The sequence below is a fragment of the Convolutriloba macropyga genome, chromosome 9 (assembly GCF_964194025.1).
Source record: "Convolutriloba macropyga chromosome 9, txConMacr16.3, whole genome shotgun sequence".
NCBI lineage: Eukaryota > Metazoa > Xenacoelomorpha > Acoela > Convolutidae > Convolutriloba > Convolutriloba macropyga.
The window spans coordinates 54,409,794-54,436,075 of record NC_134476.1 but is presented as its reverse complement, the minus strand read 5'-3'; the positions used below and the strand labels follow the sequence as shown (position 1 = coordinate 54,436,075).

Below are 26,282 nucleotides of genomic sequence, written 5' to 3'. Positions count from 1 at the left end.
ATTGCTTGATTTTTTGCAATGAAGCTTTCATTGAGCATTGTGTGGTACTTTTTGCCGCAGTCTGCAGAGCGACAAACATTTTATGATATGCATTGTACATGGTGACTACCAAAACAATTGAAACAGTTTCAATTTTTTCACGTGTTCTCGTCTATCGAGTGGAGACAGATCTTGGAAATGAGAACATTTGTATAAACACTGACAGCTACCGTTGTTTGGACAAACGACACCTTTCGCAGAGCTTGGTTGAAAGGTATTTGACGAGTTTGTGCGTTGATCCTGGTGTGATCTGTTGGACGGACGATTGAATTGGTTTTGCTGATTCGATTGCTTCCAAAGGTTGTTAGAGGCCTTTGAATGAGTGCTTGGAGGTTGAGCTGATGCAGAAGAGGTGGGTAGATGTCTGCAAGTCTTTGCATAGATTAGAAGCCACTCCGAAAGCTCTTTCAGAGATGGTTGAAGTAAACTTCTTTCCAAAACCTGCTTATTCCATTCCAAGCGGACTGGTGTTGGAAGCTTGTTTAAGGCTTGATTGACATTTGTAGTGGAATGTATGTCATGGTTGAATCCAAGTTGCTGAAATGTGTCCACAAGGGCTAAAAGGAAAACAGAAAACTGCGTATATCTGTCTGGGATTGTCAGGTTAGGGGGTCTAAAATGTGACAGTTTTTCGAGGAAGGCATTGACAATCCTGTTCGGATTACCAAAATGTTCTTCCAGACGTGCTAAAGCGGTTGCGTACAGACTGCCATTGCAGCCATAGCCGTCAACCAGTGCTTTTGCTTCTCCAATCAGAATCGATTGCAGATGAATCATTTTTTCTGCAGAGGACATTGGACAACGATCAATTGTTGCTTGAAACACACTGAACCACTTTAACTAACTTAATGGATCTCCATCAAACTTTGTTGCCTGTAGCTTCGGAACCGATTTCTGAAAACAAGAAGACATTTAGGTAGGAGTTTGTGGCACAATACCAACTGTTGGAAGTGTAAAGGATGGTTGCGAAGTTCTGATTGGCGGATTCAAAGAAGAAGTTTGGGCCGCCTGATGAGAAACATGGAATGAGGGAAATGCGCCGTCAATTTTTTCGGAAGTCGAATTGAAGCCACCAAAGGTAGCTCCAGACAAGGATTATTGATGGTGCTGGTGCTTGATACGTCAGCAGATGAGGTGTTGTTGCGACAAATTTGCCGGCGGCAAAATTGTGTTTGAATCTCCCATTAAGCTACTGGGTGCAGCATTGTTAAGGAAGGATTCACTGTAAGAACTGTATTCAGCGGGTGCTGAGAAAATGTTGGTCGTCAGGGATGCGTCAGTATGAGTTTGATAACTGCTGTTGTCAAAGGTCACCCTCGGGATGTTATTTGTTTGGTTGCTTTGTGGTGCGGACGCAAGTTCCTTTTTGTATTTTCGGTATGCGGAAGTAGTCTTCCGTATCTTGAATTTGAGTTTGCTCAAATGAGAGCATAGAGTTTCTGCGTCAGATGATTGTGCTTTGTCCAAAAGTTCTTGAATTGTAAAGTCGTACTTCTGAAGTTCCTTGATTTCAAGGAGAGTTTCCTCGACTGTTTCAGTCCTCGCCAGAGTCAATGCCGGACGTAATAAATTCGATGCACGACTCGATTTCACTTTCGTACATCAACTTTAAGTTGGTCAGACGTTTTAAATGGGGATCTTCAGAGACCTGCTCGTGACTTTCGGTGTTGTCGTCTGAGTATTGTGTCTGCGAATTTGAGATCATTGTTTGGTTGTTACTTCCTGTGGATTTTCCAGTTCTAGTAAAAACCATTGAATTTCACCGGTCTAACAAAGACAGCTTCTTTCTTCGAAGCGCTACGAAACTTCAGCAAGTCTGTTAGAACCTGCAAAACCTACCTGGAAAACCTACCTGATTACCTAAAAACCTATTAGATACCTACCTGAAACCTAACCAGAGACCAAATTGAAAACTACCTGAAAAAAAACTAGCTGAAAACCTAAAATCTACCAAATACCTACCTGGACCTACCTGAAACCTACTCGATAACCTACCGGATACCACTGAAACCTACCTGATACTACCAGAGGAACCTACCTGAAAACCTAACCGATTACTTTAAAAAAAACCTATATGCCTACCTGGAACCTACCTGCAACCTACCTGATATTTATTCAATAACCTACCTGATACCACTTAAACCTAACTTATAACACCAGAGAAGCCTATCGGTAAACCTAGCTGAATACCTAAAAAGTTACCATATACCTACCTGGGCCTACCGACAACCTACCTGATACCTAATCAATAACCTACCGGATACCACTGAAAGCTACCTGATACCACCAGAGAAAGCTACCTGAACAACCGAAACCTACCTGAATACCCTACTAATCCCAACTCTACATACCATTTGGAAAAAATATAGTTCAGAATAAGGTCGTTGTTTTTCCGGACATAAAACAAAGAAAATGCTGTTGAAACGTGTTTGGTGCGCTCGTGTGTGTTACGCTCGTTTCGTAAAATCGGGAACTGATATTAAAGCTCTCGGTCGGAATTCCCGGAAAACGCACGAAGGTAATATTGTTGAAACATCGAAATTTTGTCAGTAAATTTTGGTCATATCCGGAAAAAATTCTCAGGTCGCAAGAAAGGGGTGAATAATCAAACGAGCGAAAAAATAACAGGGAAAGATAAATTGTAATAATGAAATAAGAAGGCCCAGTTAAATATATGAAGCTCGTCTCGTGATGGAATGGGTGTTCTCCCGGGTGTTGGATGGGTCTTTTCTAAAATTTCCTTCTCTACCCTTTTTACGAGATAAAAAATCTTCGAGAAGGAAATTTTAGTTCTCTTTGTCTTCCTTTGTCTTTTCCGTTGGGCGTCAGAATGTCACATTGACCGCCTTAAGTATACTCAGAAAATCATTTTGCTTATTTGAATTAATAATGGATGATACAAGCGTTTAAGATAAATAAATCAGTTCTCAGTTTTTCTAGTTTTTGTCTGTTGAATTTCGACTGCTTTTCTTTGATTCCTTTTGTTTTGCCACTTCTTCTCTTAACCATTGAAGGTCTGTTTCGGGCAAAGATCCATAATAGTGCATAGATGTTCTCTAATGAAATGGGCATCAATGATGTATTGATGACAAAGCCTATTACGGCTTCCAATATCTATCAAAACAGTGGAGTTTTTGTCCTAAATTAAATAAATTGAATCAATTTTCAGCGGCCTTTCCGTTATAATCTCTCGCTTTTTCTCCCAGAGCCTAATTTCTCCAATTCTTCCAATAGTTTGAGTTAATCTGACACTCAGTTATGATTGACTTTAATCACAATTAGCTTAAACTTATTCAAATTAGCACCAAGGTAATATCAAATTTTAAAAACGTATCACTGCTTCTAAAAACCTATCCAATTATTGTCTTTAACTGAGCCCGCAGAACAAGACGACAATGTCACTTAATTCTCAACAATTTCAGCTTTCATAAACTAACAGAAACTTTACACATCGTACAAAAGCAAGATATGTAAAAAAAGCACCTATTGTTCAGACAAAATCTTTATTAAGCAGAAAGATTTTTTTGCTTTTTATCCAGGTAAATCAACCTTAATTGTGTTATGTCTGTAAAAAAAGTTGAAGTTCGAAGAAGCAATTGAAAGAAGTAATTTTCTAGGTTAATAACCCTTAGGTTAGCTAAAATTTCGCCCCTGACAGATATGCAGTTCGTTTTAGACGCATTGAAGAGCATTCCATTGGACATGTTCCAATTCATCACTCTTGTTTAGTCATTTTTAAAGTTCAGTGACAGAAATAATAGCTTAAGGTCGTCTTCAAATAACTGTGCCATTGCGTCAATGAAAATTGCAGGCAAATCATTCACGAAAACCCAGAGCAACAATGGTGCCAGCACGGAGCTCTGGGGAACACCACTAATAACTCGTTACGGGTCTTGCTAAGCGATTACTGACTTAAACACATTGTGAACGACCACAGAGATAAGAAACATTACCAAAACCGACGCTGTGAAGTTTACCGAGCAGAACAATGAAGTTGACTTTATCAAATGCTTGAAAGTTTATAATGCTTGTTTTACTACCAGATTTGAATAGAGGTTTCACGATAGATGAGTTTCAGATATGGGTCAGGTATAAGCATGAACAATTGGAGTGAAGACAGGATAAAGATGATGAAATAATTTCAGGCAGAGGTGAAGAAGTTTTGAGGCAACCTCTTCAAAAGTAACGGCCGAAGAGTGCCTCGTGTCAATAATAGTACGATAAAATTTGGGAGAAATCGAAAAAAGTAATTCAGTGAATTCAACATCACAGGAACCCTAGCCAGCCAAAAAAGATACTTTATCAAGCTCTATGCATTATAAGCGACTCAAAGTTGAGATACTTAAAAGATGAATGAGAAAAACGCATATATAGCGATATTAAATCGAGATATGAATAGAACTTATAAAGTGATTAAAAACAAAAGCCGGCCATCTTCTACTAAGGTTCCAATAGACGCTCAAACGATCTGCGCAGGCAAAATATGGAGCTAAGCTACAGCACAAAGCTATAAACAATAATGGACCAGCTACTCTAATGCAAAGATTAGAGGACATAAAGAGGCCTTTACCTAAGTTTTACTAAAGCCATATAGCACCCCACAACGCCACTAAGAACAAAATTTTCCCATAATCTATAATCGCCCATCGATGGCAGCGTGTTAATACAATATCAAAACTTTGTGATCAAAAATCATTTGAGAATGACCATTGTTGATTTATACGCCATAGCTCGCTTTTTCGTGTGTGCCATTTCAAGATTCAATTTTTAGCAAAATTTTCTGGGTAACGGTTGCACAAATCAATGAGAATATCAAGTTTGTGATTGACGATGCACTTAAAGGTGTCCTCTTAATACCTTTACACACCTACTTCTGCGGCCTTTTCAAGAACACAGACTCGAATATCAGTCCCTTTCTCTGCGGCCAATTGTTTCAATCTGATTGACGTCGATAGTCCAGCTGGACCAGCACCCACAATCAAAACATCTGCCTCATCTTCGACGCGGTCCATGTCGATATCTATATTAATAAGGACGTTCTATGATGTTACAAATGAAAAAGCATATTTTATATATTCTTGAGCAATGACAAATACATGACGTGTACCTTTCCACCTATCGTCATTTTCGCGAGGGTAAATTGAATAATGAGTCGTAATTTTTGAAGACTGAGATGAACAAGAACGTGATAAAACGGAGAAAATATTTCTTCGCATTTCTACCTAAAAAGAAGTCCACATTTAACCATGAAAAGATTATCTTTTTTTCTAATGAAGTTGAAAAGGGGGTGTAATTCGTCCAATGGACGGGAAACATGGGCCCTTACAATGAAACATTACAGCAGCGCAGACAAATTTTCCGCAAAAACGCATTGTATTTGAACTTACAGCAACATGCTACGCGTCAGAAGGTTGAACTAATTCTACTAGAAGTTAAAGACCATTAGCTGAAAATATACAAGCAAGTATCAAATATGCTTAAAGATACAGGAACTGCGTGAATATTGGCTGGTCAGGGATCCTTACAGCTCTACGTCTACATATATCATTTCGTTTCCTCCAAACTCATTAAAAAATGAGATTCGCGCCTCTACTTCTTAGAGCCCCGGATGAAGAAGATAGAACACCCTAGAAAAGCCATGCTAGCTTTAATTCTCAGGCAAGTCACGTTAACAGCATACATGTCTTCTTCTCTGCAGAGAACTTCGAATTTAATTGCCTCGAAGCTGGATGAAAACTTTATGCAGTATTAGCCTAATTTTTGTGATGAATTAGTAGATAATTAACTGAATTCAACGACGAGAACAGAACACCCGAAATGTCCCTCCTGCAAAAGACCAGTGAAGAACGACACACAATCTGTAATTGGAGGCGAGAAGTGTAGCTCTCGGTTTCAGGGCTCCTGTGTCTCTCTCTATCATTGGGATCCACAGAACTCTACCAGGCTATTAGATCAATATCTCAGCACTGATGTCTTTTCTTCGGAAGCTATGTTGAATTTGACTTCGGATTCATTGAGAAAGAATGCCAACTATTTTCAAAAACAACCTTGCAAAGCTCTGGAAAAAGTAGTTGAAGAAAGAATCGGACGCAGGCTGGCTTTTGTGGAGAGGTGCAAATTACTTGTAGCGCTCGATGCAAAAACTTAGATAACATTGATGATCGTTTATTAAAATTTATCATCAACGGTGTACCAAGGAAAATCGATTCGGTTAGAAAAATAAGCACGACGTTCACCAGAATTAGAAGCATATTGTCATAAGTTCTGCAGCAAAAGTAGTGCCATGGCGACAAGAGTATCGAATTTTCGAATCTATTCTGTCCGCCCCCCCCCCCCCCAGTGTTTTTTACGCCTCCCAGTTACAAATTATATGTAATTGTTGCATAGCGCATTAGTATGTAAAAAATAGCACGTGCACCTGGGGGGGGGGGGGCAATAAGCCGATATAGAAAAGATAAAATATATAAGCCCACACTGTGCAGCTTTTCTTTAGAGTTAGGTGATCACCTGATAGCCATAAAGGTAAAATAGTGACTGAAAATTGAATTCTTTCTGCCTAATTGTCAATCACTGATCTACTGGTCCCCGACATAAAGCATTCCAATTAATCTTGTCATCTGAGTCTTCTGTAGTGCTTCTCACAGAACCCTGGACTCTTAATTCGACAACTGTTAGTATTACCCGACTTGATATGACTATCTAAGCACTGCAAAATTACTGACACCCATCGTTTTTGGGTTATTTTAGGTCAAATTTTAGTCTCACGTGCGGCGTTCTCAGTAGAAAAACCTTGCATTTTTACCCCAGTGCCTCAAATCTTGTTCAGATCAAAAAATATCTAAGTATCATGCGGTCAGCATCATACCTACGATATTAAACTTTCTCGCATAACTTATTTTATACTATAATTATGCACGGTTGTGGAATCTAATTAAGAGGAAGCAAGATGAATTTATGAAAACCCGCAGTACTTTTACTCAGCATTTTGTCTATTTGAGAGTGATCGTAGCAGCAGATTTCATCATGACGACTGTTTGGCAATATTTTTTGACGTCACGATAACTTTCGACACTGTGACACATCATCCACTCGTTGAAAAATTAGCATATTTATGTTTTATTGGATTATTTGTTTTTTATTGACCCTACAGAACAATATAATTAAAGCATAATCATATAACCATATTGAGCATAAACTGCATAATCATTTAGTTTGGACAAGAAAACTAGATCGATCTCGAAGGGTCAGCCGTTAAAAAAAAGACTCCACAGGGGACCTCACAGAATTGTTGTTTGCAAAAGTTCAACCTGGGCGAACAGGTCAATCAATGCATTTCAAAAGCATGAAACGTCTGAATTCTCAGAACCAAATAATCCAAGGTGAGTAACTATCTCTAGACGCAAGTTATTTTATAGGCCATTTGTGTTATCGGTCTTGCAATATGCATCTTCGACCTGGCATCCCTTCTGCAGTTTCCAAAAAAATCCAATTTTTTTTCGTAAGTGGATTCTCTGCACCGATCAGAGCAGTTATGTTGAATGAATAAAGCGTCTAAATGTTTTGTCAATTTGTTAACAGCCAATTTGAACAGATGTTATTATTCAGTGGAAATTAATTAATAAAGTTTATGATTGCGATTTGGATATTGGCTTAGATATATTACCTTTTTGAAATTTATAAGATCAGAAACGGGGGAAAGTTTCGTCGCTTAATCCCAACGTGTTTCCAACTTTTTAAATTTTTTTCACAAGGAAGCATAAGGTAGTTCGATATGGTAAGAAAAGCTTTCATTTACAAAATTGGCAAATTTTTTGTTGAAAGACTTGACTCGTTTGAAGTCGTAAACTCTTGTTTTCTCTATAAACAAGGTCGCTGCCTTTTTGCTGGTTGAAGAATTTTTTCAATTCAATTTTCTAAAAATATCATTGCTTTATTTTCTTTCTGTATGTACTTTACCAATTAGGAACGTAGTCTTTTACTACTACTATAACTACTACTACTATTCTTCATCTCAGCAGATCATTACACTTGGTGTCTAATCTCGAAATCAACCTCAGTTGGTGGTAGATAAAAGAGCAAAGGATGGCTAGGAAACGTAGTAGAATGAGCAATTAGCGGAATGAGAGAGAATGGTAATTCAAGCGAAAGCAGCAAATATTTCGACCAAGTAAGAGCTAGATCAAAAAGGAGGCCTATGACTGAGGTAAGTTCAAAAACGAGACAGTAGTCTTCAACATCCCATTTCAACAAAAGATAGAAAAAACTACTATCCTACTAGCGACGAACTTTTTGCAGTGGCCTCTGGCAATTTCAGTCCATTGACAGAGAATTTTGACAAGGAGTGGATCTTGTGTCTCCTAAGAAACTTGCCAATCTGATAAACTAACTCAAGCTGAGGTGTGCGCTGGAAATTGTCCTGGTCCAGGCCATACCAGGTAAAAAGTGCTCCTGATCAGACCGTTTCCGACCACAAAAAAAACCCTGATCAGACTCAAGCTCAATTGACAGTTTCTATGCGCCCGAACCTACCACCTATAATCAGACTCTAGCGCGCTCGACAGTTTTCTGTGCGCTTGAAGTGCCCTCGACAGTTTTACTGCTTTCGTGCGCTCGAGTCCACTTCTGAGTAGACTGAGTTGCGCTCGAAATGATCTGATCAAAAACATTTTCAGTGAAATTTCCAATTTAAACAAACTTATATAAAAATAGTTTTTTTCAACCGGGTCAAGTTGTTCAAATGAATTGAGCGTTCAAATGAACTAAGCGTTAAGTCAAATAGAAGTATAGCCGCCTTTAGTAAATGACATCAGTTATTAGCCAACATAGTAACTTTTCCTACATTTATTAGCTATTTTATTCTGCTATTGTTCTGCACTCGATACCATCTCTGATCAGACCCAATTGCGTTCGAAATTGTTCCTGATCAGACGCAATTGCGTTCGAAATGCTCTCTGATCGGAAGGCTTCGAGTGCAGGATTATAGGCTGTCGTGCGCTCGAAGCCGTTTATAATCACACCCAGTTGAGCTCGAAGCCGTTTATGATCAGACTCAGGTGCGCTCGTTCCATCCTCCAGACCCTCTAATTTCGTGCGCAAAAAGGTCAATTGTGCGCTCAAAATGGTCTCGACCAGGACGGTTTCGAGCACACACCTGACCCGGGGAAGTTGAATCCTCATCATCACGTAAACTATGAAGTTGAAATCGGCCACTGGGTTAATTTACCAATCGAAATTCCAACAATCGTGCATTAAAGTAAATCTCTGCATTAAAACAAAATTACAATCATAGGGCTCAGAAAGTGTTCCTAATAACGAAGAACCAAAAAAGTGAAGCATACATCCAAAGTGCTCCAAATCTTGTCTTCGAGAGAATGGATAAATCTACTGCTAGTATCAAAAGCTCTCACAAGCTTGCTGGGAAAGTTGGGACGGGGGGTAGGTAGGTGGGTGCGTGGCGCGGGTACGGGGGGGTAGGTGGGGGGTGCGGGGGGGGGGGGGGTAGGTAGGTGTTGGGGTGATTTATATAGGAACAAAAAATCTCAAAATGACCTCCTCAACTTGAACATTACCAGCAGTTCCTAATTACAAACGAAGCTACTGTTAAAGTCCAATGTTCGAAAACAATCAAAAACGGAGGGAAATGCTCGAACAGAAAGAAGTCAAAATTCAAGTCATGAACGAACTTGCTTTCTGCTAAAAAACATAGCCGGTAGAATACCGGAAACGACTCGAATCTTCGTGCAAAATAAACCGTAACTTGGACAAAATCAGAATATCGAAAAAAACACTAGAAATAACGAAAATAGTAGACCAATATAACATAAAATGCGTTAAAAATTTTTTCAGTTCAGGGGTGTGGGTAGGTGCTGGTGGGGGGGGGGGGTGTTGGTAGGTGGGGGCAGGTAGGTGGTGGTGTAGGTAGGTGGGGTGGGGGGTAGGTACGTTGCGGGGGGGGGGGGAAGTAGGTACGTGGGGGTGGCGGTAGGTAGGTACGAGGGGGGGGGGGTGGTGGGTAGGTACGAGGGTGGTAGGTTATTTGGTACAAGGGAGGGGGGTAGGTACGTTGGGGTTGGGGGGTAGGTACGTTGGGGGGGGGGGGGGGGGGGGGGTTAGGTACGTGGGGGGTAGTTTTTTTTTGGGGGGGTAGGTAGTTAAATGGAATCAATCTTTCTCAAATTGACCTCTTCACCTTGAATTACAGACTGTTACCAATTGCTATACATTACAAACTAAGCTATTGTTAAAATCCAATGTTCGAAAACAGAAGTCAACAATCAAAATTGGAGATAAGAGCTGATATAGAAAGAAATCAAAATTCAAGTCATGAACAAACTTGCTTTCTGCTAAAAAAAACCTGTTGAATATCAATACTCCTCTTCGAGTCGTAAAAACCTGTAGAATCTCAATACTCCTCTTCGAGTCGTAAAAAGACACACACGTTCACGATAATTACTACGAACTTCGTTCAGAAGCAACTAAAATGAGGTCTTATTGAATCTGACAAATGGTAATGGTTTCAGAAGTAACAACCAAGGATTGGCAGCAAATTAACAAAAAGAATTTGCACTTTGCCGTAATGTCCAATTTTTTCATCACCAAAACGTCCTGTAATAACGCCGTTGGTCTGTATTTTGGTCACCATAAATTCATAGCCCGCATTGATGCGATATTGCTTAAAGAGAACTTATAAGCTTCTGTCACCTCGTTTTATTACAGGCTACCTTACGTGCAAGTTTAAGGTTTGCTTTTGACTTTGACCGGCTTTTTTGTAAGCATGGCTTGGCTGTTTTGTGGAAAAAGAATTGTTTGGACGAAGACACAATGGGATGTGAGGAACATATCCACAAAAAAATGTGGACGCTGGGAGACCTCATAGCAACACGGAGATACGCGAAAGGAAGATAAAGAGAAAAATATTTTGTGATATCCCAAAAGCCAATCATCAGACGATTACGCGTCCGATGATTGGCTTTTATGATATTGCACTAGCTTTGTCTTCCTTTCGCTTTTATCCATGTTGTATTGAGCTCTTCCGTTGTCCACTTTTCTTTGTGGATATGTTTCTCATCCCCAATGTGTTCTCGTCGAGACAATTCACTTGAACTTTGTTCTAGTTCATATAAATTCGTGAAAGGCTACTTTTTAGTACTATTTAGTACTATAAAGAAAATATTCAATGCCCGACCAAGATAAGACATGAACGGCAAAAAATTTGGAGTAAAATCGATGCAGCTTTAAGCTGGTCAACAATTTTGTGTAATTAGGCTTTTTTAATTAAATATTTACTAGCAGAACCGCAAATGCATCACACAAAATATTTCAAAGGAAAAGAATGTATAAAAAGAAATTAGGAAGTCTGTTTCGCAACAATTCTGTCTCGAATCCACGACCCTCGCTTATCAGGCATGGGTTTGAACGCCTACGCTACCGACAGGTATATTTTTCTTCTATTACCTTAATTAGCAAACTTTCTGTTAGACATTTTTGGCTTTGCTCAGTTGGATGACTAATGAGGGCTAAAACCTTTGCAGATAGCGAGATTATGTTTAGTGACATAGCGCTTTCGAAAACGCCTAAACTAAGTTAGGCTACATAGATAAAAAGCGTTGAAACATGCAATTATGGTGCTGAAAAAATTGACATAGCACTCGCATTATAATGAAAATATAGAGAAATTATAATATAGAAATATTTAAAAAATAAAGAAGTAGTTAGTAAAAAAGAAGCACAGCAGCTAATGAACAGAAACAATTATTTTTTTGAGCCAGAAACCAATAGTCATTCTCGTCACGAACACTGGCGCGAGCCAATGCCGCTCCAATAAACGCCAAAGGTCATCCCTCACGCAATCGATACATCCTGTTTTTGCTTATAGCTCTTTCCGTATCTTTCTACTTTTTCGGTTCGCTTATTTTTGCTATATGGCGTGTATTATGAAAGCAAAACATGGCGTGATTAAGAACTTAAAGATGACAATAAAGAAAGTGAGAAAGACGGAGAAAACAAAGAAAAAAGAACCAACGAGAACGAAATAAAAGGAAATAAAAAGAACAAAAGCAAAAAAACAATTTGCCCTTTATTAAAATGGAAACTATTTGTCTTTCTCATCTCGAAATTGGACTTGAATCCCGGCATCTCAGTTAGCAACCATAGTTCTTATCCTTTACGCCACTGATGCGTATTGACTTTGTCTATTGTCCTTTCTATATAAGCAAAAGCTCGGTCATGGGCTTTCTGGCGCACCTGTTTTCGCTATGCGACATGTGTAATGAGCATAATTTCAAGCGCAGATAAAACATCTTAAATATGGCAATAGCAGAAGAGGAGGAAAAAGAGAAAAGAACGATAAAAAACAACTAACGGGAGCAACTAAAAACAATACGGAATATGGACGAAAGAAAAATCAGTTGCCAATTCTTCGACCAAAACATCGGCGTTTTTTAGGCCCATACACCGACTCAAACTTCTGTCCTCGCCTAACAGCCCCTGGACTTGTCTCCTACGTTACCAATGCTTATCGCTTACGTCTATTGTCTTTTTTATATCAGCAAAATCTTTGTAAGTGGCTCTTTTGCTCGCCTAATTTTGCTATGAGGCCTGCTTTAGAAGCGCAAAATTATGTGCAGATTAAAATTGCAATTAGGAGCTTAAAAATGCTGCTGAAGTGCATCTCAAAACGCAAATATTACAATAGAATGCAGCTTTCAGGACTGTTAAAGCATTTGAAGATCGGAGCGCCGTTAACTATTGTGTTCAAATGCACCTTACATTTAATATAAGAGGTATATAGAAGAAGGACAAATGAATTTGAATACAGAATGATAAAAAAGAATAAAACAGACAGACAGGAGTGGATGGGAAACAACAATCTGTCATTTTTTAGGCCAGAAATATTGCTGGAATTTTTGGCAAAATCTCGTGCGCGAAATTGCGACACTCGCCTAACAGCAATGTGTCTCATCATTATGATACTTATTCGCATTTCCTTTGTCTTTTGTCCTTTCTGCAACAGCAATCCTTTGGTCAAGGCCTTGTTTGACTCACTTCTTGCTATTGGAACAAAATTATATTCAGATTTGGAGATTTAATCAGAAAGAAACAAAAGCAAAGAAATATTGTCAGAAATTAATAAAAATGAGAAGTTATCCACTTTTTTGAGTATACAGCAGCCGGTTTGGAACCAAATTGGGTTCAATCTCAAGCCCCTCTCTTAACATATAGATGTATTATACCTTACAATACCGATGCATGTTGAATTTAACTACTGCCTTTTCTATAGCAGTAGTTTAGTCAAACGCTTTTTGGCCCGTTTGTTTCTGCTATGAGTCATACCTAACGAGTGCAAAACATGGAGAGATTGGGATCTTATAAATGGCAAGAGAAAAAATAGAAAGAGAGAGAAAAGAAAGAGAAAATGAGCAAAATAAGTGAAAGAAATAAAAGAAAAAAAAAGAAATAACACTTTTGCAATTTTCCAGCTCTGGAGATGATGCCTTTTTCCACACCTGCTCGGACTTTAACCAATGTCTCTCATTGAACGGTCAATGTTCTTATTTCTTACGCTACGAATGTCTGTTGCATATGTCTATTGTCCTTTCTATTTCAACTTCATTTTGCCATGCGGCAAGCTTGATGAGCGCAAAAACTTGCGCAGATTAGGAACTTAAATATAGCGGTATGGCGCTCCTCAAAACCCTTGAAATACGCAAGAACGCTTGTTTAAGGACCGTTACAACACGTGCTAAAAAGAGGAGCGCAGTTAACTATTGCGCTCAAGTGCACCTTACATTTAATAGAATAGATTTGTACCAGGCATTTTTTTCTAAGTTCATAACCTTTATCTTCTTTTTAATGTTTGCATTAACTTTAAGAGTGAGCCTGCTGTACGGTGATCATATGCTGGACTAGTGGTCAGATTATTTCTGTGGTATTTATTTAATTGTTTAATGCCATTTTCTATAGAACAGCGTGCTTGTTCTCGTTCTTGTCGCATCGCGGTACTCCATATATAAGGAATACGACCAAACATTACGACAAATCTAGCTCCAACTTGCCATGACATATGCAATTTTATCACATAAAAATATGTTGACTACAATCTGTGCCGGAAGATATTGAGTAACGAGGTTTCAAACAACTCTTCTCGAGAACAGATGAAAACAAAGAACCAATGAACCCCGGGTCGAGAAAATTTCAAAAAATTATGTAAGAAATGCGCTGAAATCAACTCAATTTTCAACAAATTCAGCGCAAAAACCTTACATAATAATGCGGTGATATTCGCTGAAAAGTGCTGAAACTTGCAAGAAATGCGATGAAATCCGCTGAAATTTCAAAAAGTTCAGCTCTTTTCTTTCGCTCCGAGGCTCGAACCCCGATCATTGTGTCTTATCTATCAATTAATCCACTGCGCTGTTGATTACTGAAATGCTTCCCATTTAATTTGAATTTTTAATAATTAAACGTTTGATATGAAAAACGCTGAAATTATGTAAGAAATGCGCTGAAAATGTGCTGAAACTTATGTAAGAAATGTGCTGAAAATGCGCTGAAATCATGTAAGAAATGCACTGAAGATGCACTGAAACTTTGTAAGAATTGCGCTGAAAAGGTGCTGAAATTTATGTAAGAAATGAGATGAAAATGCACTGAAATTATGTAAGAAATGCGCTGAAGGTGCGCTGAAATTTTAGAGTTTCACATCTCGAAATTTCAGCGCATTCAGCGCATGTCTTACATAATTTCAGCGCATTCAGCGCATTTCTTACAAAAAGATGCGCTGAAACGGTGCTGAAATCTCGACCCGGGACAGCTAGCCCATACGAAAATGTCATTTAACAAGAAAGAACAGGAAATTCCAGTTTAGAGCCGAAAACAGAGCTGAAAAGTACTGAAAAATTGTTGGAACAGGGACCATCCCAAAAACACAAAAAAACTGGACTCAGAGGTAACAGCACGTTAAACCTTCTAATATATGCCCAACAAAAAAGTTCCAGAAGAATCAGGCACTACAAATTTCATGATGGTTGGAATTAGACTCCTGTTTCCGATTTTATAGGATCATTAGAAACGCTAAACTTTAATCCAAATCGTTACAATACAAACCTTTGATTATTTCGATTCAATTTTTTGAATCTTGCCTTTATTTAATCCTTTCGTCCCTTTTTCACCTAATTTAAATTATTTTTAATAGCCGCCCTCATCTTCTCAGCCGGCTATTATAGCGCTCCTATTTTTTTTACAATTCAAAGAATTTGAATTGTATTGGGGCGCTGTCTTTTTTTAAGATCTGTTCACAAATTTTCATAATTTTTGAAGTCAATTTGGAGTAGTGATTTTGGTCACGCCGAAACAGGAAGTTGAGCGAAAAAGCGAGTGTTTTTGCAGTGTGAAATTTTTGGACCCAATTTTAAATTAGAGTGAGAAAACGGTGTATGAACAAAAGTTCGCTTTCTCGCTAGTGGTTTTTTGTTCACATGCGGCAATTTGACTTTGATTTCTTCTCGTTTTTTCCATTTTTTGATCGGATTTTCTTCTAAATGTTTTTTCCAATCCATTCATATTGCGTTCTAGGTTTTGTTTTCTGTTCAGTCAAGGAAAAAAAATTCTTTGAATTGTGCGTCAGAACTTGTCCTGCTATGTTTTTATTTTTATGCTTTATGTGATGAGTTGTAGTGTATCCTTTGGCAATAAGCCGCTGTAATTATTTCTGCCGAAGCGAGATCACGATAGCTAAAAACTCAGCTGGAACCCAACAAAAAAATTTTTGATTATGGCGAATTGTTGGGCGAGGAAAGTTTTTACACCTAATAAGCCCAATTGTCTTATAGAAAATCTGTAACTCAAGAATAAGGTTCTCAAGAATAAACCGAAAAACTTAAGTTTCAGCCACAGGAATAGCACAATAAGGATTTTGGGCTCCTTATTCTAAGTGGACCAAAATTTTCGAAAAAAGTCTCTGCCGAGATGCATTACGCTCTTGGCCATTTTTTGAATTATAATTTGTAGTATGTATAGATCCATGTCTTTTGATTTGTCTTTTAAATAGAACGGCTTGTATTGCTGCTCTATTCTCACATGAAGATTATGGTCAAGAAAGTTAGGAGTAAGACAAACGTTCAGAAATCATTCTGGATTAATTTTTTCTGGTTTCAATTAGCAAAAAAATTTTTTAAAATAGTCCTTAATTTTAGGGTTTTCGCAAGCGCTTGTTTTGCTCCCAACTTTTTTTCTTTGAGCAACAGCATTTTAGTACTCTGACCTTGTTGCTAACGTTAAGTTCTCGGCAGTTAATTTGAACGTGTCAGTTAGTTGTTCCGACCCTAATTGTGGGGGGGGGGGACTGTATAATCAAATGGGGTTTTTTGTTCAGACAATTATGGCCGATCGATATATTCATCGTAGCGAAATGTGAAAGGTATCATTAAAAAGCTCGTCCATTAAAATTTGAAAACATAAAGATTTTTTTGAATTTCATTTTTTAGAGGATATTTGGCATGATTTTGTTCACTTTTAGCGTAATTTTTGTTGAAACAAAGATTTTTTTCTATCAAAATACTATTTCAAAATTAAATTTCACGCTGAAAAATGAATCAATTATGTGTTCCTAATTGACGAAAGGCAACAAAAGGGCTAGTTCTGGTCTCATAGGGAAGTTTACTATCGAAAAATAAACTCAAATTCTATTTGAGAGCTGTCTTATAAGGAAAATAGTCAATTTTCATATCAAGGATACATTGAAAATAAAACTCATGTACGGTCAATAGATGCCCAATGAACAACAAGTTTATTTTTAATAAATCGCTGATGCTTTCAAGAAGTCGCTCTTGGTTTCGACTCAAGAGTTTTCGTAATTTTTCTATAAATTTTGATTCTCTTTTTGCAATTTTACTAAGACTTTGAGAGTGCAATAGATATCCTAATGATTATTAAGTGGACCCATCTAGTGTTTTGAATGTACAGATAATGGCTGTTAAGAACTTAAAATTAATTTTTCTGATTTTTTAAAAAATTAACCAATCTTTATCTTATTTTTGTGAACTGTAATCTCGCCTTAGCAGTGACTGTACTATCTTTTTTCCTATTGCAGCTAAGATCAATCTGGTCGGTAGTTTTATTTTCTAGCTATTGGATTTTGGTTTCGACGCGATGAATTTTCATATTTTTTTAAAAAATTTTTTTAAAATTTTGCTTCCTTCTGAAATCTTATTACATTATCCTAATATGGACAGTCCCCACTGGCTTAAAAATAACGTTCAATGGATCATAGACAAAGTTTTTTAGGGGAAATTTCATGATTTAAATGGCTTCGACATTTTCATCTTCTAATTTTCTACTGAATTTTTGGGTTTTGCCTATATTTGTTGTTGTTTTCACAGTCAATGAGTTATTGTGATGTCTTAATGATGACCTATGAATAACAAACAACCTTGTTGTCCAGTCGGCGCAAAATTTGTTGAATTTATTAGCTTCTGTTGAATTCACGGCGTTGATACTACGGGTTTGCTCAAAACTTTCGTGGTTTTAACGTATTTGTTCATACTTGTTGATTTTTTGAAGTCAAATTATTCAAAAAAGAAAAATCCAATTGCTGTCAACAAATTAATTGAAAATGGAAAAATTTTTATTGAAAAATTTATTTTGAACGGCTTTGACACTTTTCTTGCTATTTTTTTTTCAGTTTGCTCTTTTCGCATGTTTTTTATTCTTCAGGTTCCCGTAAAATGCTCACCGGTCCCCATAAGCCTATAATTGAAGATTTTCTCAAAATTTTCGTTGCTAGAATTTCGTTGCCTGTTTTTATTAGACTTCTCTATGTTTTCGTAAAACACTGAAAGGTCTCAAATCCTTCTAATTTACGACTGAAATACTGATGTTTCTCAAAGCATTCAGTTTATACCGAATACTCTTAAAGTTTATAATGTTTTTCGTCTTCAAAAGTGTCTTAAATTTTTCAGTTTTTGTTCTTCTTTTCGTCAACTTGTACCTTATTCTCATCACAGAGAGGTTCCATCAAGTTCTGCGTAATTCAAAAATAAACGACTCTTTTATTATTACGTCGTAACTGATGTTCTGTTTGTTGGACAATATGTTTTTTCATAAAAATTTTTTTAGTAGTCAATATGTGTGTCCTTTTCGCTTCTTTTAGCACATCCGGGTAATAACAGATCCCAATAATCTTCAAATGAGGCGGCCCAAGTAAACTTGTTTTATGTTTCAGTGTAATTTTAGGCCGAATTAGTATAATAAACAATTGAAGTAAAAGAAAACATTGTTCAGATAATAGCATCTGATTTCCATTGATTCAATATTTTGTGTTTTTTGCAAATTGATTGTAATTTTTTGAGATTTTCTGCATCTTTAGTCCGTTTCGATTACTTTGTCTAACCGAAGACAGGTCCTATTGATTTCTTATCAACTTTTTAGTAAATTTGTCAAGAATTATTTCATTAAAAGCTAATTATTTTTAAGACGTTTGAAATCATTTGGTTTAAAATATGTTGATTAACTTTTGATTTTTGCCCCATTATTTCTTCTCGTTGTCGACTGGTTATCTAGTCTCATTAGGAAAAGTCTCAACTGCTGTGTAGTTAAGAAAATTTGAATTTGTTTATTTAAGGTTTTATTTGATTACATTTTGACATTGTTACTACGTGTTTTTAAATTTAGATATTGAGTTTTTGCCGTGAAATTTTTCTCTTTGCTTATTTTGCTTGTTAATTGTTATTTTTGCTCGTAATGTTTTTATTGGCAGATGTCACGAGCGTTGTAATGAGACATGTCACTATGTAATTTAATTAGTAATTTGGCTTTGTAACGATTTTTTTAAACTCAAATATCCATTTTTGACTATCTCTTCAATTGGTTGACAATTAAGTAAAAAATGTTGATGAACTCTTTCGGAACATCATGTGCTACGCACATTAACGAGCCTTCTTGTCTAGGCTTTAAAATTAACAAAGCTTCCTTTATGAAAAATCTGATACACTGTGATGCAACTTCAGGTTGAATAAAAGTTGCCTTCGTTTGAAGTGAACTTTGTAGTTATTTTCACCTTTTGCAACGTAAAACAATTGCTTATCCTTTCTCGAAAACATAACTGTACAAGTTAGAAACTGTATTGAAGTGGTCGCAGTTTGAGCAATTCTTGAGTATATATCTCTGCCGGAGAAATAAATGTCAATAATGCGATTCTGTTGCCCAAACAACCGATTGTTGTTGTACGTTTGTTAGCACACAGATTTAAGATGCATATTTAATTTTGATGAAACTGTGGAGCAATTTAGTGAATTTGAGACCGAATTTTAATAATACCAAGAATTCTCTATCTGTTTGTGTTATGCCATAATGCGTTATAGAATCATTGATTCTCTGTTAATTCAAAGTCTATTGTTGATTTGGGTTTAGTCACGAAATTTTGATTAAATATTGGTTTCGGAATGCACTCCAAAATGCGTCCAATTATAGTTTACATTTTGACCTTTATCTTAGCTGCAATTGAACTACAAAAAAGTTACAGCCATGCAAAATACGTGAACCCTTGTAAGTTGACTAAATAATTAAAAAATAGGACAAAATATTTGTTAATGTTTAAAATAGTGTCAATTTTGCGCTTTAATTGTAATTAAATCGGAAAGGTCCAAAACTTATACATGGTGGCCGGTTCGAAGCACAACTGCGAATATGAGGTCAAGAATAACCCCGGGTCGAGTCCGAATGGTTATCTTGTAAGAACATGCAAGTTTCTGGCAGAAAAACTTACAAGGCGATGCATCGCCTTGCAAGTTTTTCTGCCAGAAACTTGCAAGTTCTTACAAGATAAACATTCTGCCTATGGTGTAAAAAAAACAGTAAAACGTCGCAAGATATGAATGTACACATATTCTGCGCATCGACAAAAGAACAAAAAAATCATCAAAATTATTAATCTAAAGCATCAGAAAAGGTGTTCTTCATCTTCTTTTTTTTTCATTTCCTTTTTCAATTTTCTTGATTTTTTTTTCAAATTTCTTGATTTTCTTGGGTTTTTCTCTCTGTTTTCTTGGGTTGAATGAAGATGGGTTGCCGATGGGTTGCCAATGGGCTGACGATGGGTTGCCAATGGGTTGTCGATGGGTTGAAGTCCTGGCTATAACAAAGAGAAACATATTATTTTTTGGAAGCGATCAAAGTGGTAAATTTTATACCGAATTGATGAAAATTATCTTTTTTCACCACTTTCAACGCAAATTCATAGCATTCATTTTCTTGTCCTTTTGTTCCATAACTTTTTCGCTTTCAATTTTCGGATCTATTCTGTTTCGCACCCCCACCCCCAGTGTTTTTTGTTTTTTATGACCCCCAGTTACAAATTCTATGTTGTTATATGGCACGTTACTATGCAAGAAAATAGCATGTGCGTCTGGGGTCATAAAAAATTTATGCTCACTAAGTTCGGGGTGGGGGGGGGCAGAGTAGATCCCAATTTTCTTGCAATCTATTCTTCTTAGCAGGTTATGATGCATCGCGGACATTGGAAGGAAATGCACGATGGAACAACCCTGTGACCTCTGGTTCTAGTGATCAACAAGTGATGGTTAGCTACAGCTGGACACAGAAGGAAGTGGCTAGACAGATATACCATGAGCTCATAGGTAAAAATTTTTGATTATTTCGGAAAAGTTCCCATGAAAAAAACCTACCCAATTTGAGAAAGGAAATGAACCCCCAAGAAAAACCCATCTTGAATGTTCACAGTACTTCTTGGAATGTCCGTTTTTTGGAAAAAATTGAACTAAAGTACTGTCTACCTTATGCGAACACCAATTAAAAGGCTCAAAAGTGAAAAAAAATGAGTACACAAAGCTAATGTAAAATTTACCATTTTGCAAACCATTTTGCCCCTCGTTAACATTTGGGTCAAACGCAAAAAATGAGGAGGTAAGAGTGGAAAATGTGATTAAAAAATTCATTGCTTTATCCTGAATAGTTTAGAGCCAATGAGCGCAGGAAAATTTGAGAAAATTGTTTCCATAAATGCTGGCTGAACATAAAACGAAAAGCTGCAAATGCTCAACATTAATTTAAAAAAGGTTACAATTTTAGTTTTCTTTAAGCTATTATTGTGTAGCATTGACTGTATAGAGTAACATGGATTTTGAAGTACCATTTATGGGTGTTTAAATTGGTATTCACATTATGAGCACACAAACTTAGTTCAAATTTTTGTCTAATGGATACAAATAGCACGTGTTCGCCTGATCGAGCTGTCGCCTAGTATCCTATGCCCCATTTTTTTAGGTCTTCGATTTTTTAAATCTCATCACGTCTTCGTGCATTCGAGATTGTTTGTGATCATCCAATTTCAAATTCAACTTCACGATTCACTATAAAAACAGTATTTTTTACTTCAATGAGTTAGCAACAACTAACCATATCTTGAATTGTTTTTTAAGTAAATTGAAAATATAACCCAGGGGTTAAATAATACAAGTTCAAAATGTTATATACACAAATTTAATAAAATGTTTAAAAAAATTGTTGGTTCCATTTTTAAAGGTAAAAATAACTTTTGAAGCCACCAGCGTTCCTTTCCAACGGTTCCTTTCTCAAGTTTGAATTAGAGCAGATGCTTTTTTAGCAAGCGTGTAAACTGTGAGCGGGATTTGATAATCCTGACTACACGCGGAAGTTTGTTCCCTTTTTGGACGCTTCTTTTTTTGTAATGATCGACTGCTCGACCTTTGGAGAATTAGCTGTTCACTTCTGTTGTTTTTTTCTTAACTAGACATTACCATTTAGAAAAAAACTCTCAGTGCCGACTGATTTCAGTAATGAAATATCGTTCCTAATTTTTGAAACACTCATCTGACTTATTAAAAGTTCTGCAGGTGAAATGTCAGATTTTACTAAGAGATCTCTAGATCTCTCAATCTTTTTTCTCATATTGCAAACTTTATTTCCCCAATTGATTTGTCGATTAATTCGCTGAATTGCTGAGAAATTCAAGTTCTGAAAAAATAGAGCATTAAGAGTTAATTGAGAAAGGACTAGGGATTTGAATAGCATCAATCGTGCTTTCAGAGGTAACTGATAACGTATAAGGTATATGGCCATATTTGACAGGACTTTGTTGAGTTGTAGATGAAAGTTTAACTTAGAATCAATTATTATACCCAAGTATCTGAAGTGACTTTGTGGCTTAATTTCCTTTCCCCGAAAAACTTGGATCAAAATTTTTATTTTCTTTCGAGACACAGAGAAGTTCAGTTTTACCGGTATTCATGGTTAATTTGTTTTGCTTTAGATAATTAACTGTTTTCTCCAGTATTTCAAAGCTATTGCAGCAAACTTTTGGCAACTTAACATTCTTCCCCTTTTTTTCAATTTAAAAACTGTTTATGGAAAACAAACATCTTTGTGGCTCGAGTTAAAGCGACTTGTTATTGTTTAACATACAAGTCTTAAGTTTGAATCCCTGTCCATTAAATGCAGCGAGTGGTGTGAATGCGTGGATAGACTACTACAACATGTCTTCTGGGAACAATCTGGCACAGGCAATGGGGGAGGCCATTGAGAATGCGACTGTGGTTGTCATTTGTTTCTCCCAGTCCTACCAGAGCAGCCAAAACTGCAGACAAGAGGCACTCTACGCATTTGATGTTAGGTTTAATTGCTCAAATTCTTCAGAACTTTAAGTTGCATCTCGGTTACTTTGATATTGAAGAAAATTTTACAGCTCTTGTAAACTTTATCTGTTCAAATTCAGGCGGTTCAAATTCAATTGAGTGTGCGAAAATTGAGAAATGTGAGCTCCAACTTCTTTATTTCTAAATTTGCACGCTCAATTCGCCTGAAATTGAACAGAAAGAGTTCACAAAAGCCGAGGTCAGCAGTAATAAGAGCTGACTAAGGAGGTAGAACGGAAGGGCCCGGGCCGAGGTGTCAGCGCTAGATTGGCGTTGAATGCGTAGAATTTATGTAAGATCTACGCTTGAGCGTAGATCTTACATAAATTCTACGCATTCAACGCTAATCTTACATAATTTTGCGTTGAATTTTGGCGTAGATCTTACATATTTAGCGTTGAATTTTAGCGTAGATCTTACATATTTAGCGTTGAAATTAGCGTAGATCTTACATAAATTCAACGCATTAAACGCTAATCTTACTTAATTTTGCGTTGAATTTTAGCGTAGATCTTACATAAATTCAACGCATTCAACGCTAATCTTACATAATTTTGCGTTGAATATTGGCGTAGATCTTACATATTTAGCGTTGAATTTTAGCGTAGATCTTACATATTTAGCGTTGAATTTAGCGTAGATCTTACATAAATTCATCGCATTCAACGCTAATCTTACATAATTTTGCGTTGAATTTTGGCGTAGATCTTACATATTTAGCGTTGAATTTTAGCGTAGATCTTACATATTTAGGGTTGAATTTAGCGTAGATCTTACATAAATTCAACGCATTCAACGCTAATCTTACATAATTTTGCGTTGAATTTTGGCGTAGATCTTACATATTTAGCGTTGAATTTAGCGTAGATCTTACATAAATTCAACGCAATCAACGCTAATCTTACATAATTTTGCGTTGAATTTTGGCGTAGATCTTACATATTTAGCGTTGAATTTTAGCGTAGATCTTACATATTTAGCGTTGGAGTGTGGGGGGTAGGGGGTGTTGTTGGGGGGAAGGAGGGGAGGGCGGAGGGGGATTGTTTTAATTTTTAGGTGGCTAGAAATCATAAAAGTCGGTTGTTCATTGCAGAAAAAATTGAAGGTGTCGTTCGAAATTTTATGAGGGATGTTTTTGATGGGCGCGGGGGAGGGGTAGGGGACGGGTGGGGGGTGGGGGGTGGGGGTGGGGTTGGGAGGGCTGGACGCAAGAAGGTAAGTGGGCGCAATATTTTTTTGTTTTCGAAAAAAAAAATTAGGTTTATGTAAGAGAAACTGAAAGAAGAGAAAAGTAACTGAAATATCAATTTTTTGTTTTTGTTTTTTCAAATCAAATGTTCTCTGCTATGAAAACTGAAAACTAAGTATTGACCCCCAAAAAAACTGGGGTTCTGAGATCTTATATGATCAACCCAGACCCGAGCGATTTGTCTATTAGCTTTATAGTAGTTTTAAAAAAACGCTTGTTCCTGTCAAAAAACATAACATCTCGAACTTCAAATATTAGTTTTCTTGATAACTTACAGAATAGATAGCGTTAGAAAAACAATGTCAGTCCATATTGTTGCCGTGATAATCAACTCATCAGTTTGTTATAGAAAAAATCTCAGTTATCTTTTTTGGAGACAATTTTTTGAAAGAAATGTTGAATTAAGTGAAGAAATTGTCGGACTTCTTGAAAAACGTTTGGTAATAACTGTTCAAAGAAGACGAGTAAGAAAGACTGTTATAGCCCTGTTGAATGCCGTGATAAACCATTTTTTGAATTTGCGTAGAAATAAATATCAATCAGTTGATTTGTAGACAAAAATTTGAAAAACTGTCGAAATTTGTTATGATATTAACGATGTTTAGGAAAAATATTTAATTTTATCTTTTTGAGGAAGACGAATTATAAAGTGTTTGTCTGTTCATTTGGTTGCCGTGATTAATGTTTTGAACTTCTTTAGAAATAAACAATCTTTTCATTCGTATGCAAAAAGTTCAAAGAACTGTCGAATGAAGTCAGGAAGCTCTCGGAAATCATGAAAAACATTCTTTGATAGTTTTTCGAAGAAGACGATTTAAAAACTGTATGTTGGCTCATTTGATAGCCGTGACATTGCACTTCTAGGTTTGATTTTTTATAGAGACAGATGCCAATCTTTTGACTTTTGAATGAAATTTTCAAAGAATTGTTGAAGGAGGTGAAGAAATCGTCGACATTCATGAGAAATTTTGTTAATAAATTTTTGAAGAAGACGAGTTAAAAAGTGTATGCTGGCTCCTTTGGTAGCCGTGACAAAGTATCGTTAAAGTTTGCATAGAAACTAATGCAATTCGTTTGACTTGTACGAAACATTTTCAAAGAATTGTTGTATTAGGTGAAGAAATGGTCGGACTTCATGAAAAACCTTTGTTATTAACTTTTTGAAAAATACGGGCTAAAAAGTGTATTATGGCTCCTGCGGTAGCGGTGACAATTTATTGTTGAATTTTGTGTAGAAACAGATGCAAATCGGTTGACTTGTATGGGACATCTTCAAAGTATTGTTGAATTAATTGAAGAAATTGTCGAACTTCGTGAAAAACATTCTTTACTAACTTTTTGAAGAAGACTAGTTAAAAACTGTATGTTGGCTCATTTGATAGCCGTAACATTGCATTTTTAAGTGTGATCTCATATAGAAACAGATGCCAATCTTTTGACTTTTGAAGGAAATTTTCAAACAATTGTTGAACGAGGTGAAGAAATCGTCGATTTTCATGAGAAATTTTGTTTATAACTTTTTGCAGAAGACGAGTTAAAAAGTGTATGCTGGCTCCACTGAAAGCCGTGACAAGGTATCATTAGAGTTTGCATAGAAAGAAATGCAATTCGTTTGAATTGTACGAAACATTTTCAAAGAATTGTTGGATTAGGTGAAGAAATGTCGAACTTCATGAAAAATTTTCGTTAAGAACTTTTTGAAAATCCGGGTTGAAAATTGCATGATGGATCTTTTGGAAGCGGTGACAAGGTACTGTTGGATTTTGTGTAGACACAGATGCAAGTAGGTCGACTTGTATGAGACATCTTCAAATTATTGCTGAATTAGTTGAAGAAATTGTCGAACTTCGTGAAAAACCTTCTTTGCTAACTTTTTGAAGAAGATTAGTTAAAAAGTGTATGATGGCTCATTTGGTATCCGTGACCATGGATTTTTATGGTGGGAGTTTATATAGAAACAAATCCCAATCTTCTGACTTAGTTATGAAAATTTCAAAGAATTTTTTTATCAGGTGAAGAAATGGTCGAACTTCATGAAAAACCATCGCTAATAACTTTTTGAAGAAGACAAGTTAAAATGTGTATGTTGACCCATTTAGTATCCGTGGCAGTGTATAATTAGCGTTTGTGTAGAAACAGATGCAAAGTTTTTCACTTGTATAAGAAATTGTCAAAGAATTGTTGAATAAGGTGAAAGAAATATCGTATTTCATGAAAAACTATCGTTAATAGCTTTCTGAACAAGACGAGTTCGAAAGTGTATGATGGCTCCTTTGGTAGCGGTAAGACTTTAATTTTACAGTTTGTGTAGAAACAGACGCAAAATT

General features: G+C 36.6%; 2 protein-coding genes across 3 annotated transcripts in view; one reads left to right on the top strand and one right to left on the bottom strand.

The window, feature by feature from the left end:
• The window catches only part of LOC142345860 (electron transfer flavoprotein-ubiquinone oxidoreductase, mitochondrial-like), a 326,221-nt gene that overhangs the window by 31,134 nt on the left and 268,805 nt on the right, over positions 1–26,282 (bottom strand). Inside the window, exons 2-3 of the mRNA XM_075398283.1 lie at positions 5,147–5,264; positions 4,907–5,059 (exon numbers count right to left, since the gene is read on the bottom strand). Coding sequence (XP_075254398.1) covers positions 4,907–5,059; positions 5,147–5,255 — 262 coding nt within the window. The 5' untranslated portion in view covers positions 5,256–5,264. The remainder of the gene's footprint in view (positions 1–4,906; positions 5,060–5,146; positions 5,265–26,282) is intronic.
• The window catches only part of LOC142345467 (uncharacterized), a 55,067-nt gene continuing 48,145 nt past the window's right edge, over positions 19,361–26,282 (top strand). Inside the window, exons 1-3 of one of the 2 annotated variants that reach the window (XM_075397524.1) lie at positions 19,361–19,581; positions 20,529–20,672; positions 22,513–22,679. In XM_075397524.1, coding sequence (XP_075253639.1) covers positions 19,479–19,581; positions 20,529–20,672; positions 22,513–22,679 — 414 coding nt within the window. In that variant the 5' untranslated portion in view covers positions 19,361–19,478. The remainder of the gene's footprint in view (positions 19,582–20,528; positions 20,673–22,512; positions 22,680–26,282) is intronic. The other variant, XM_075397525.1, reaches the window with a different exon arrangement.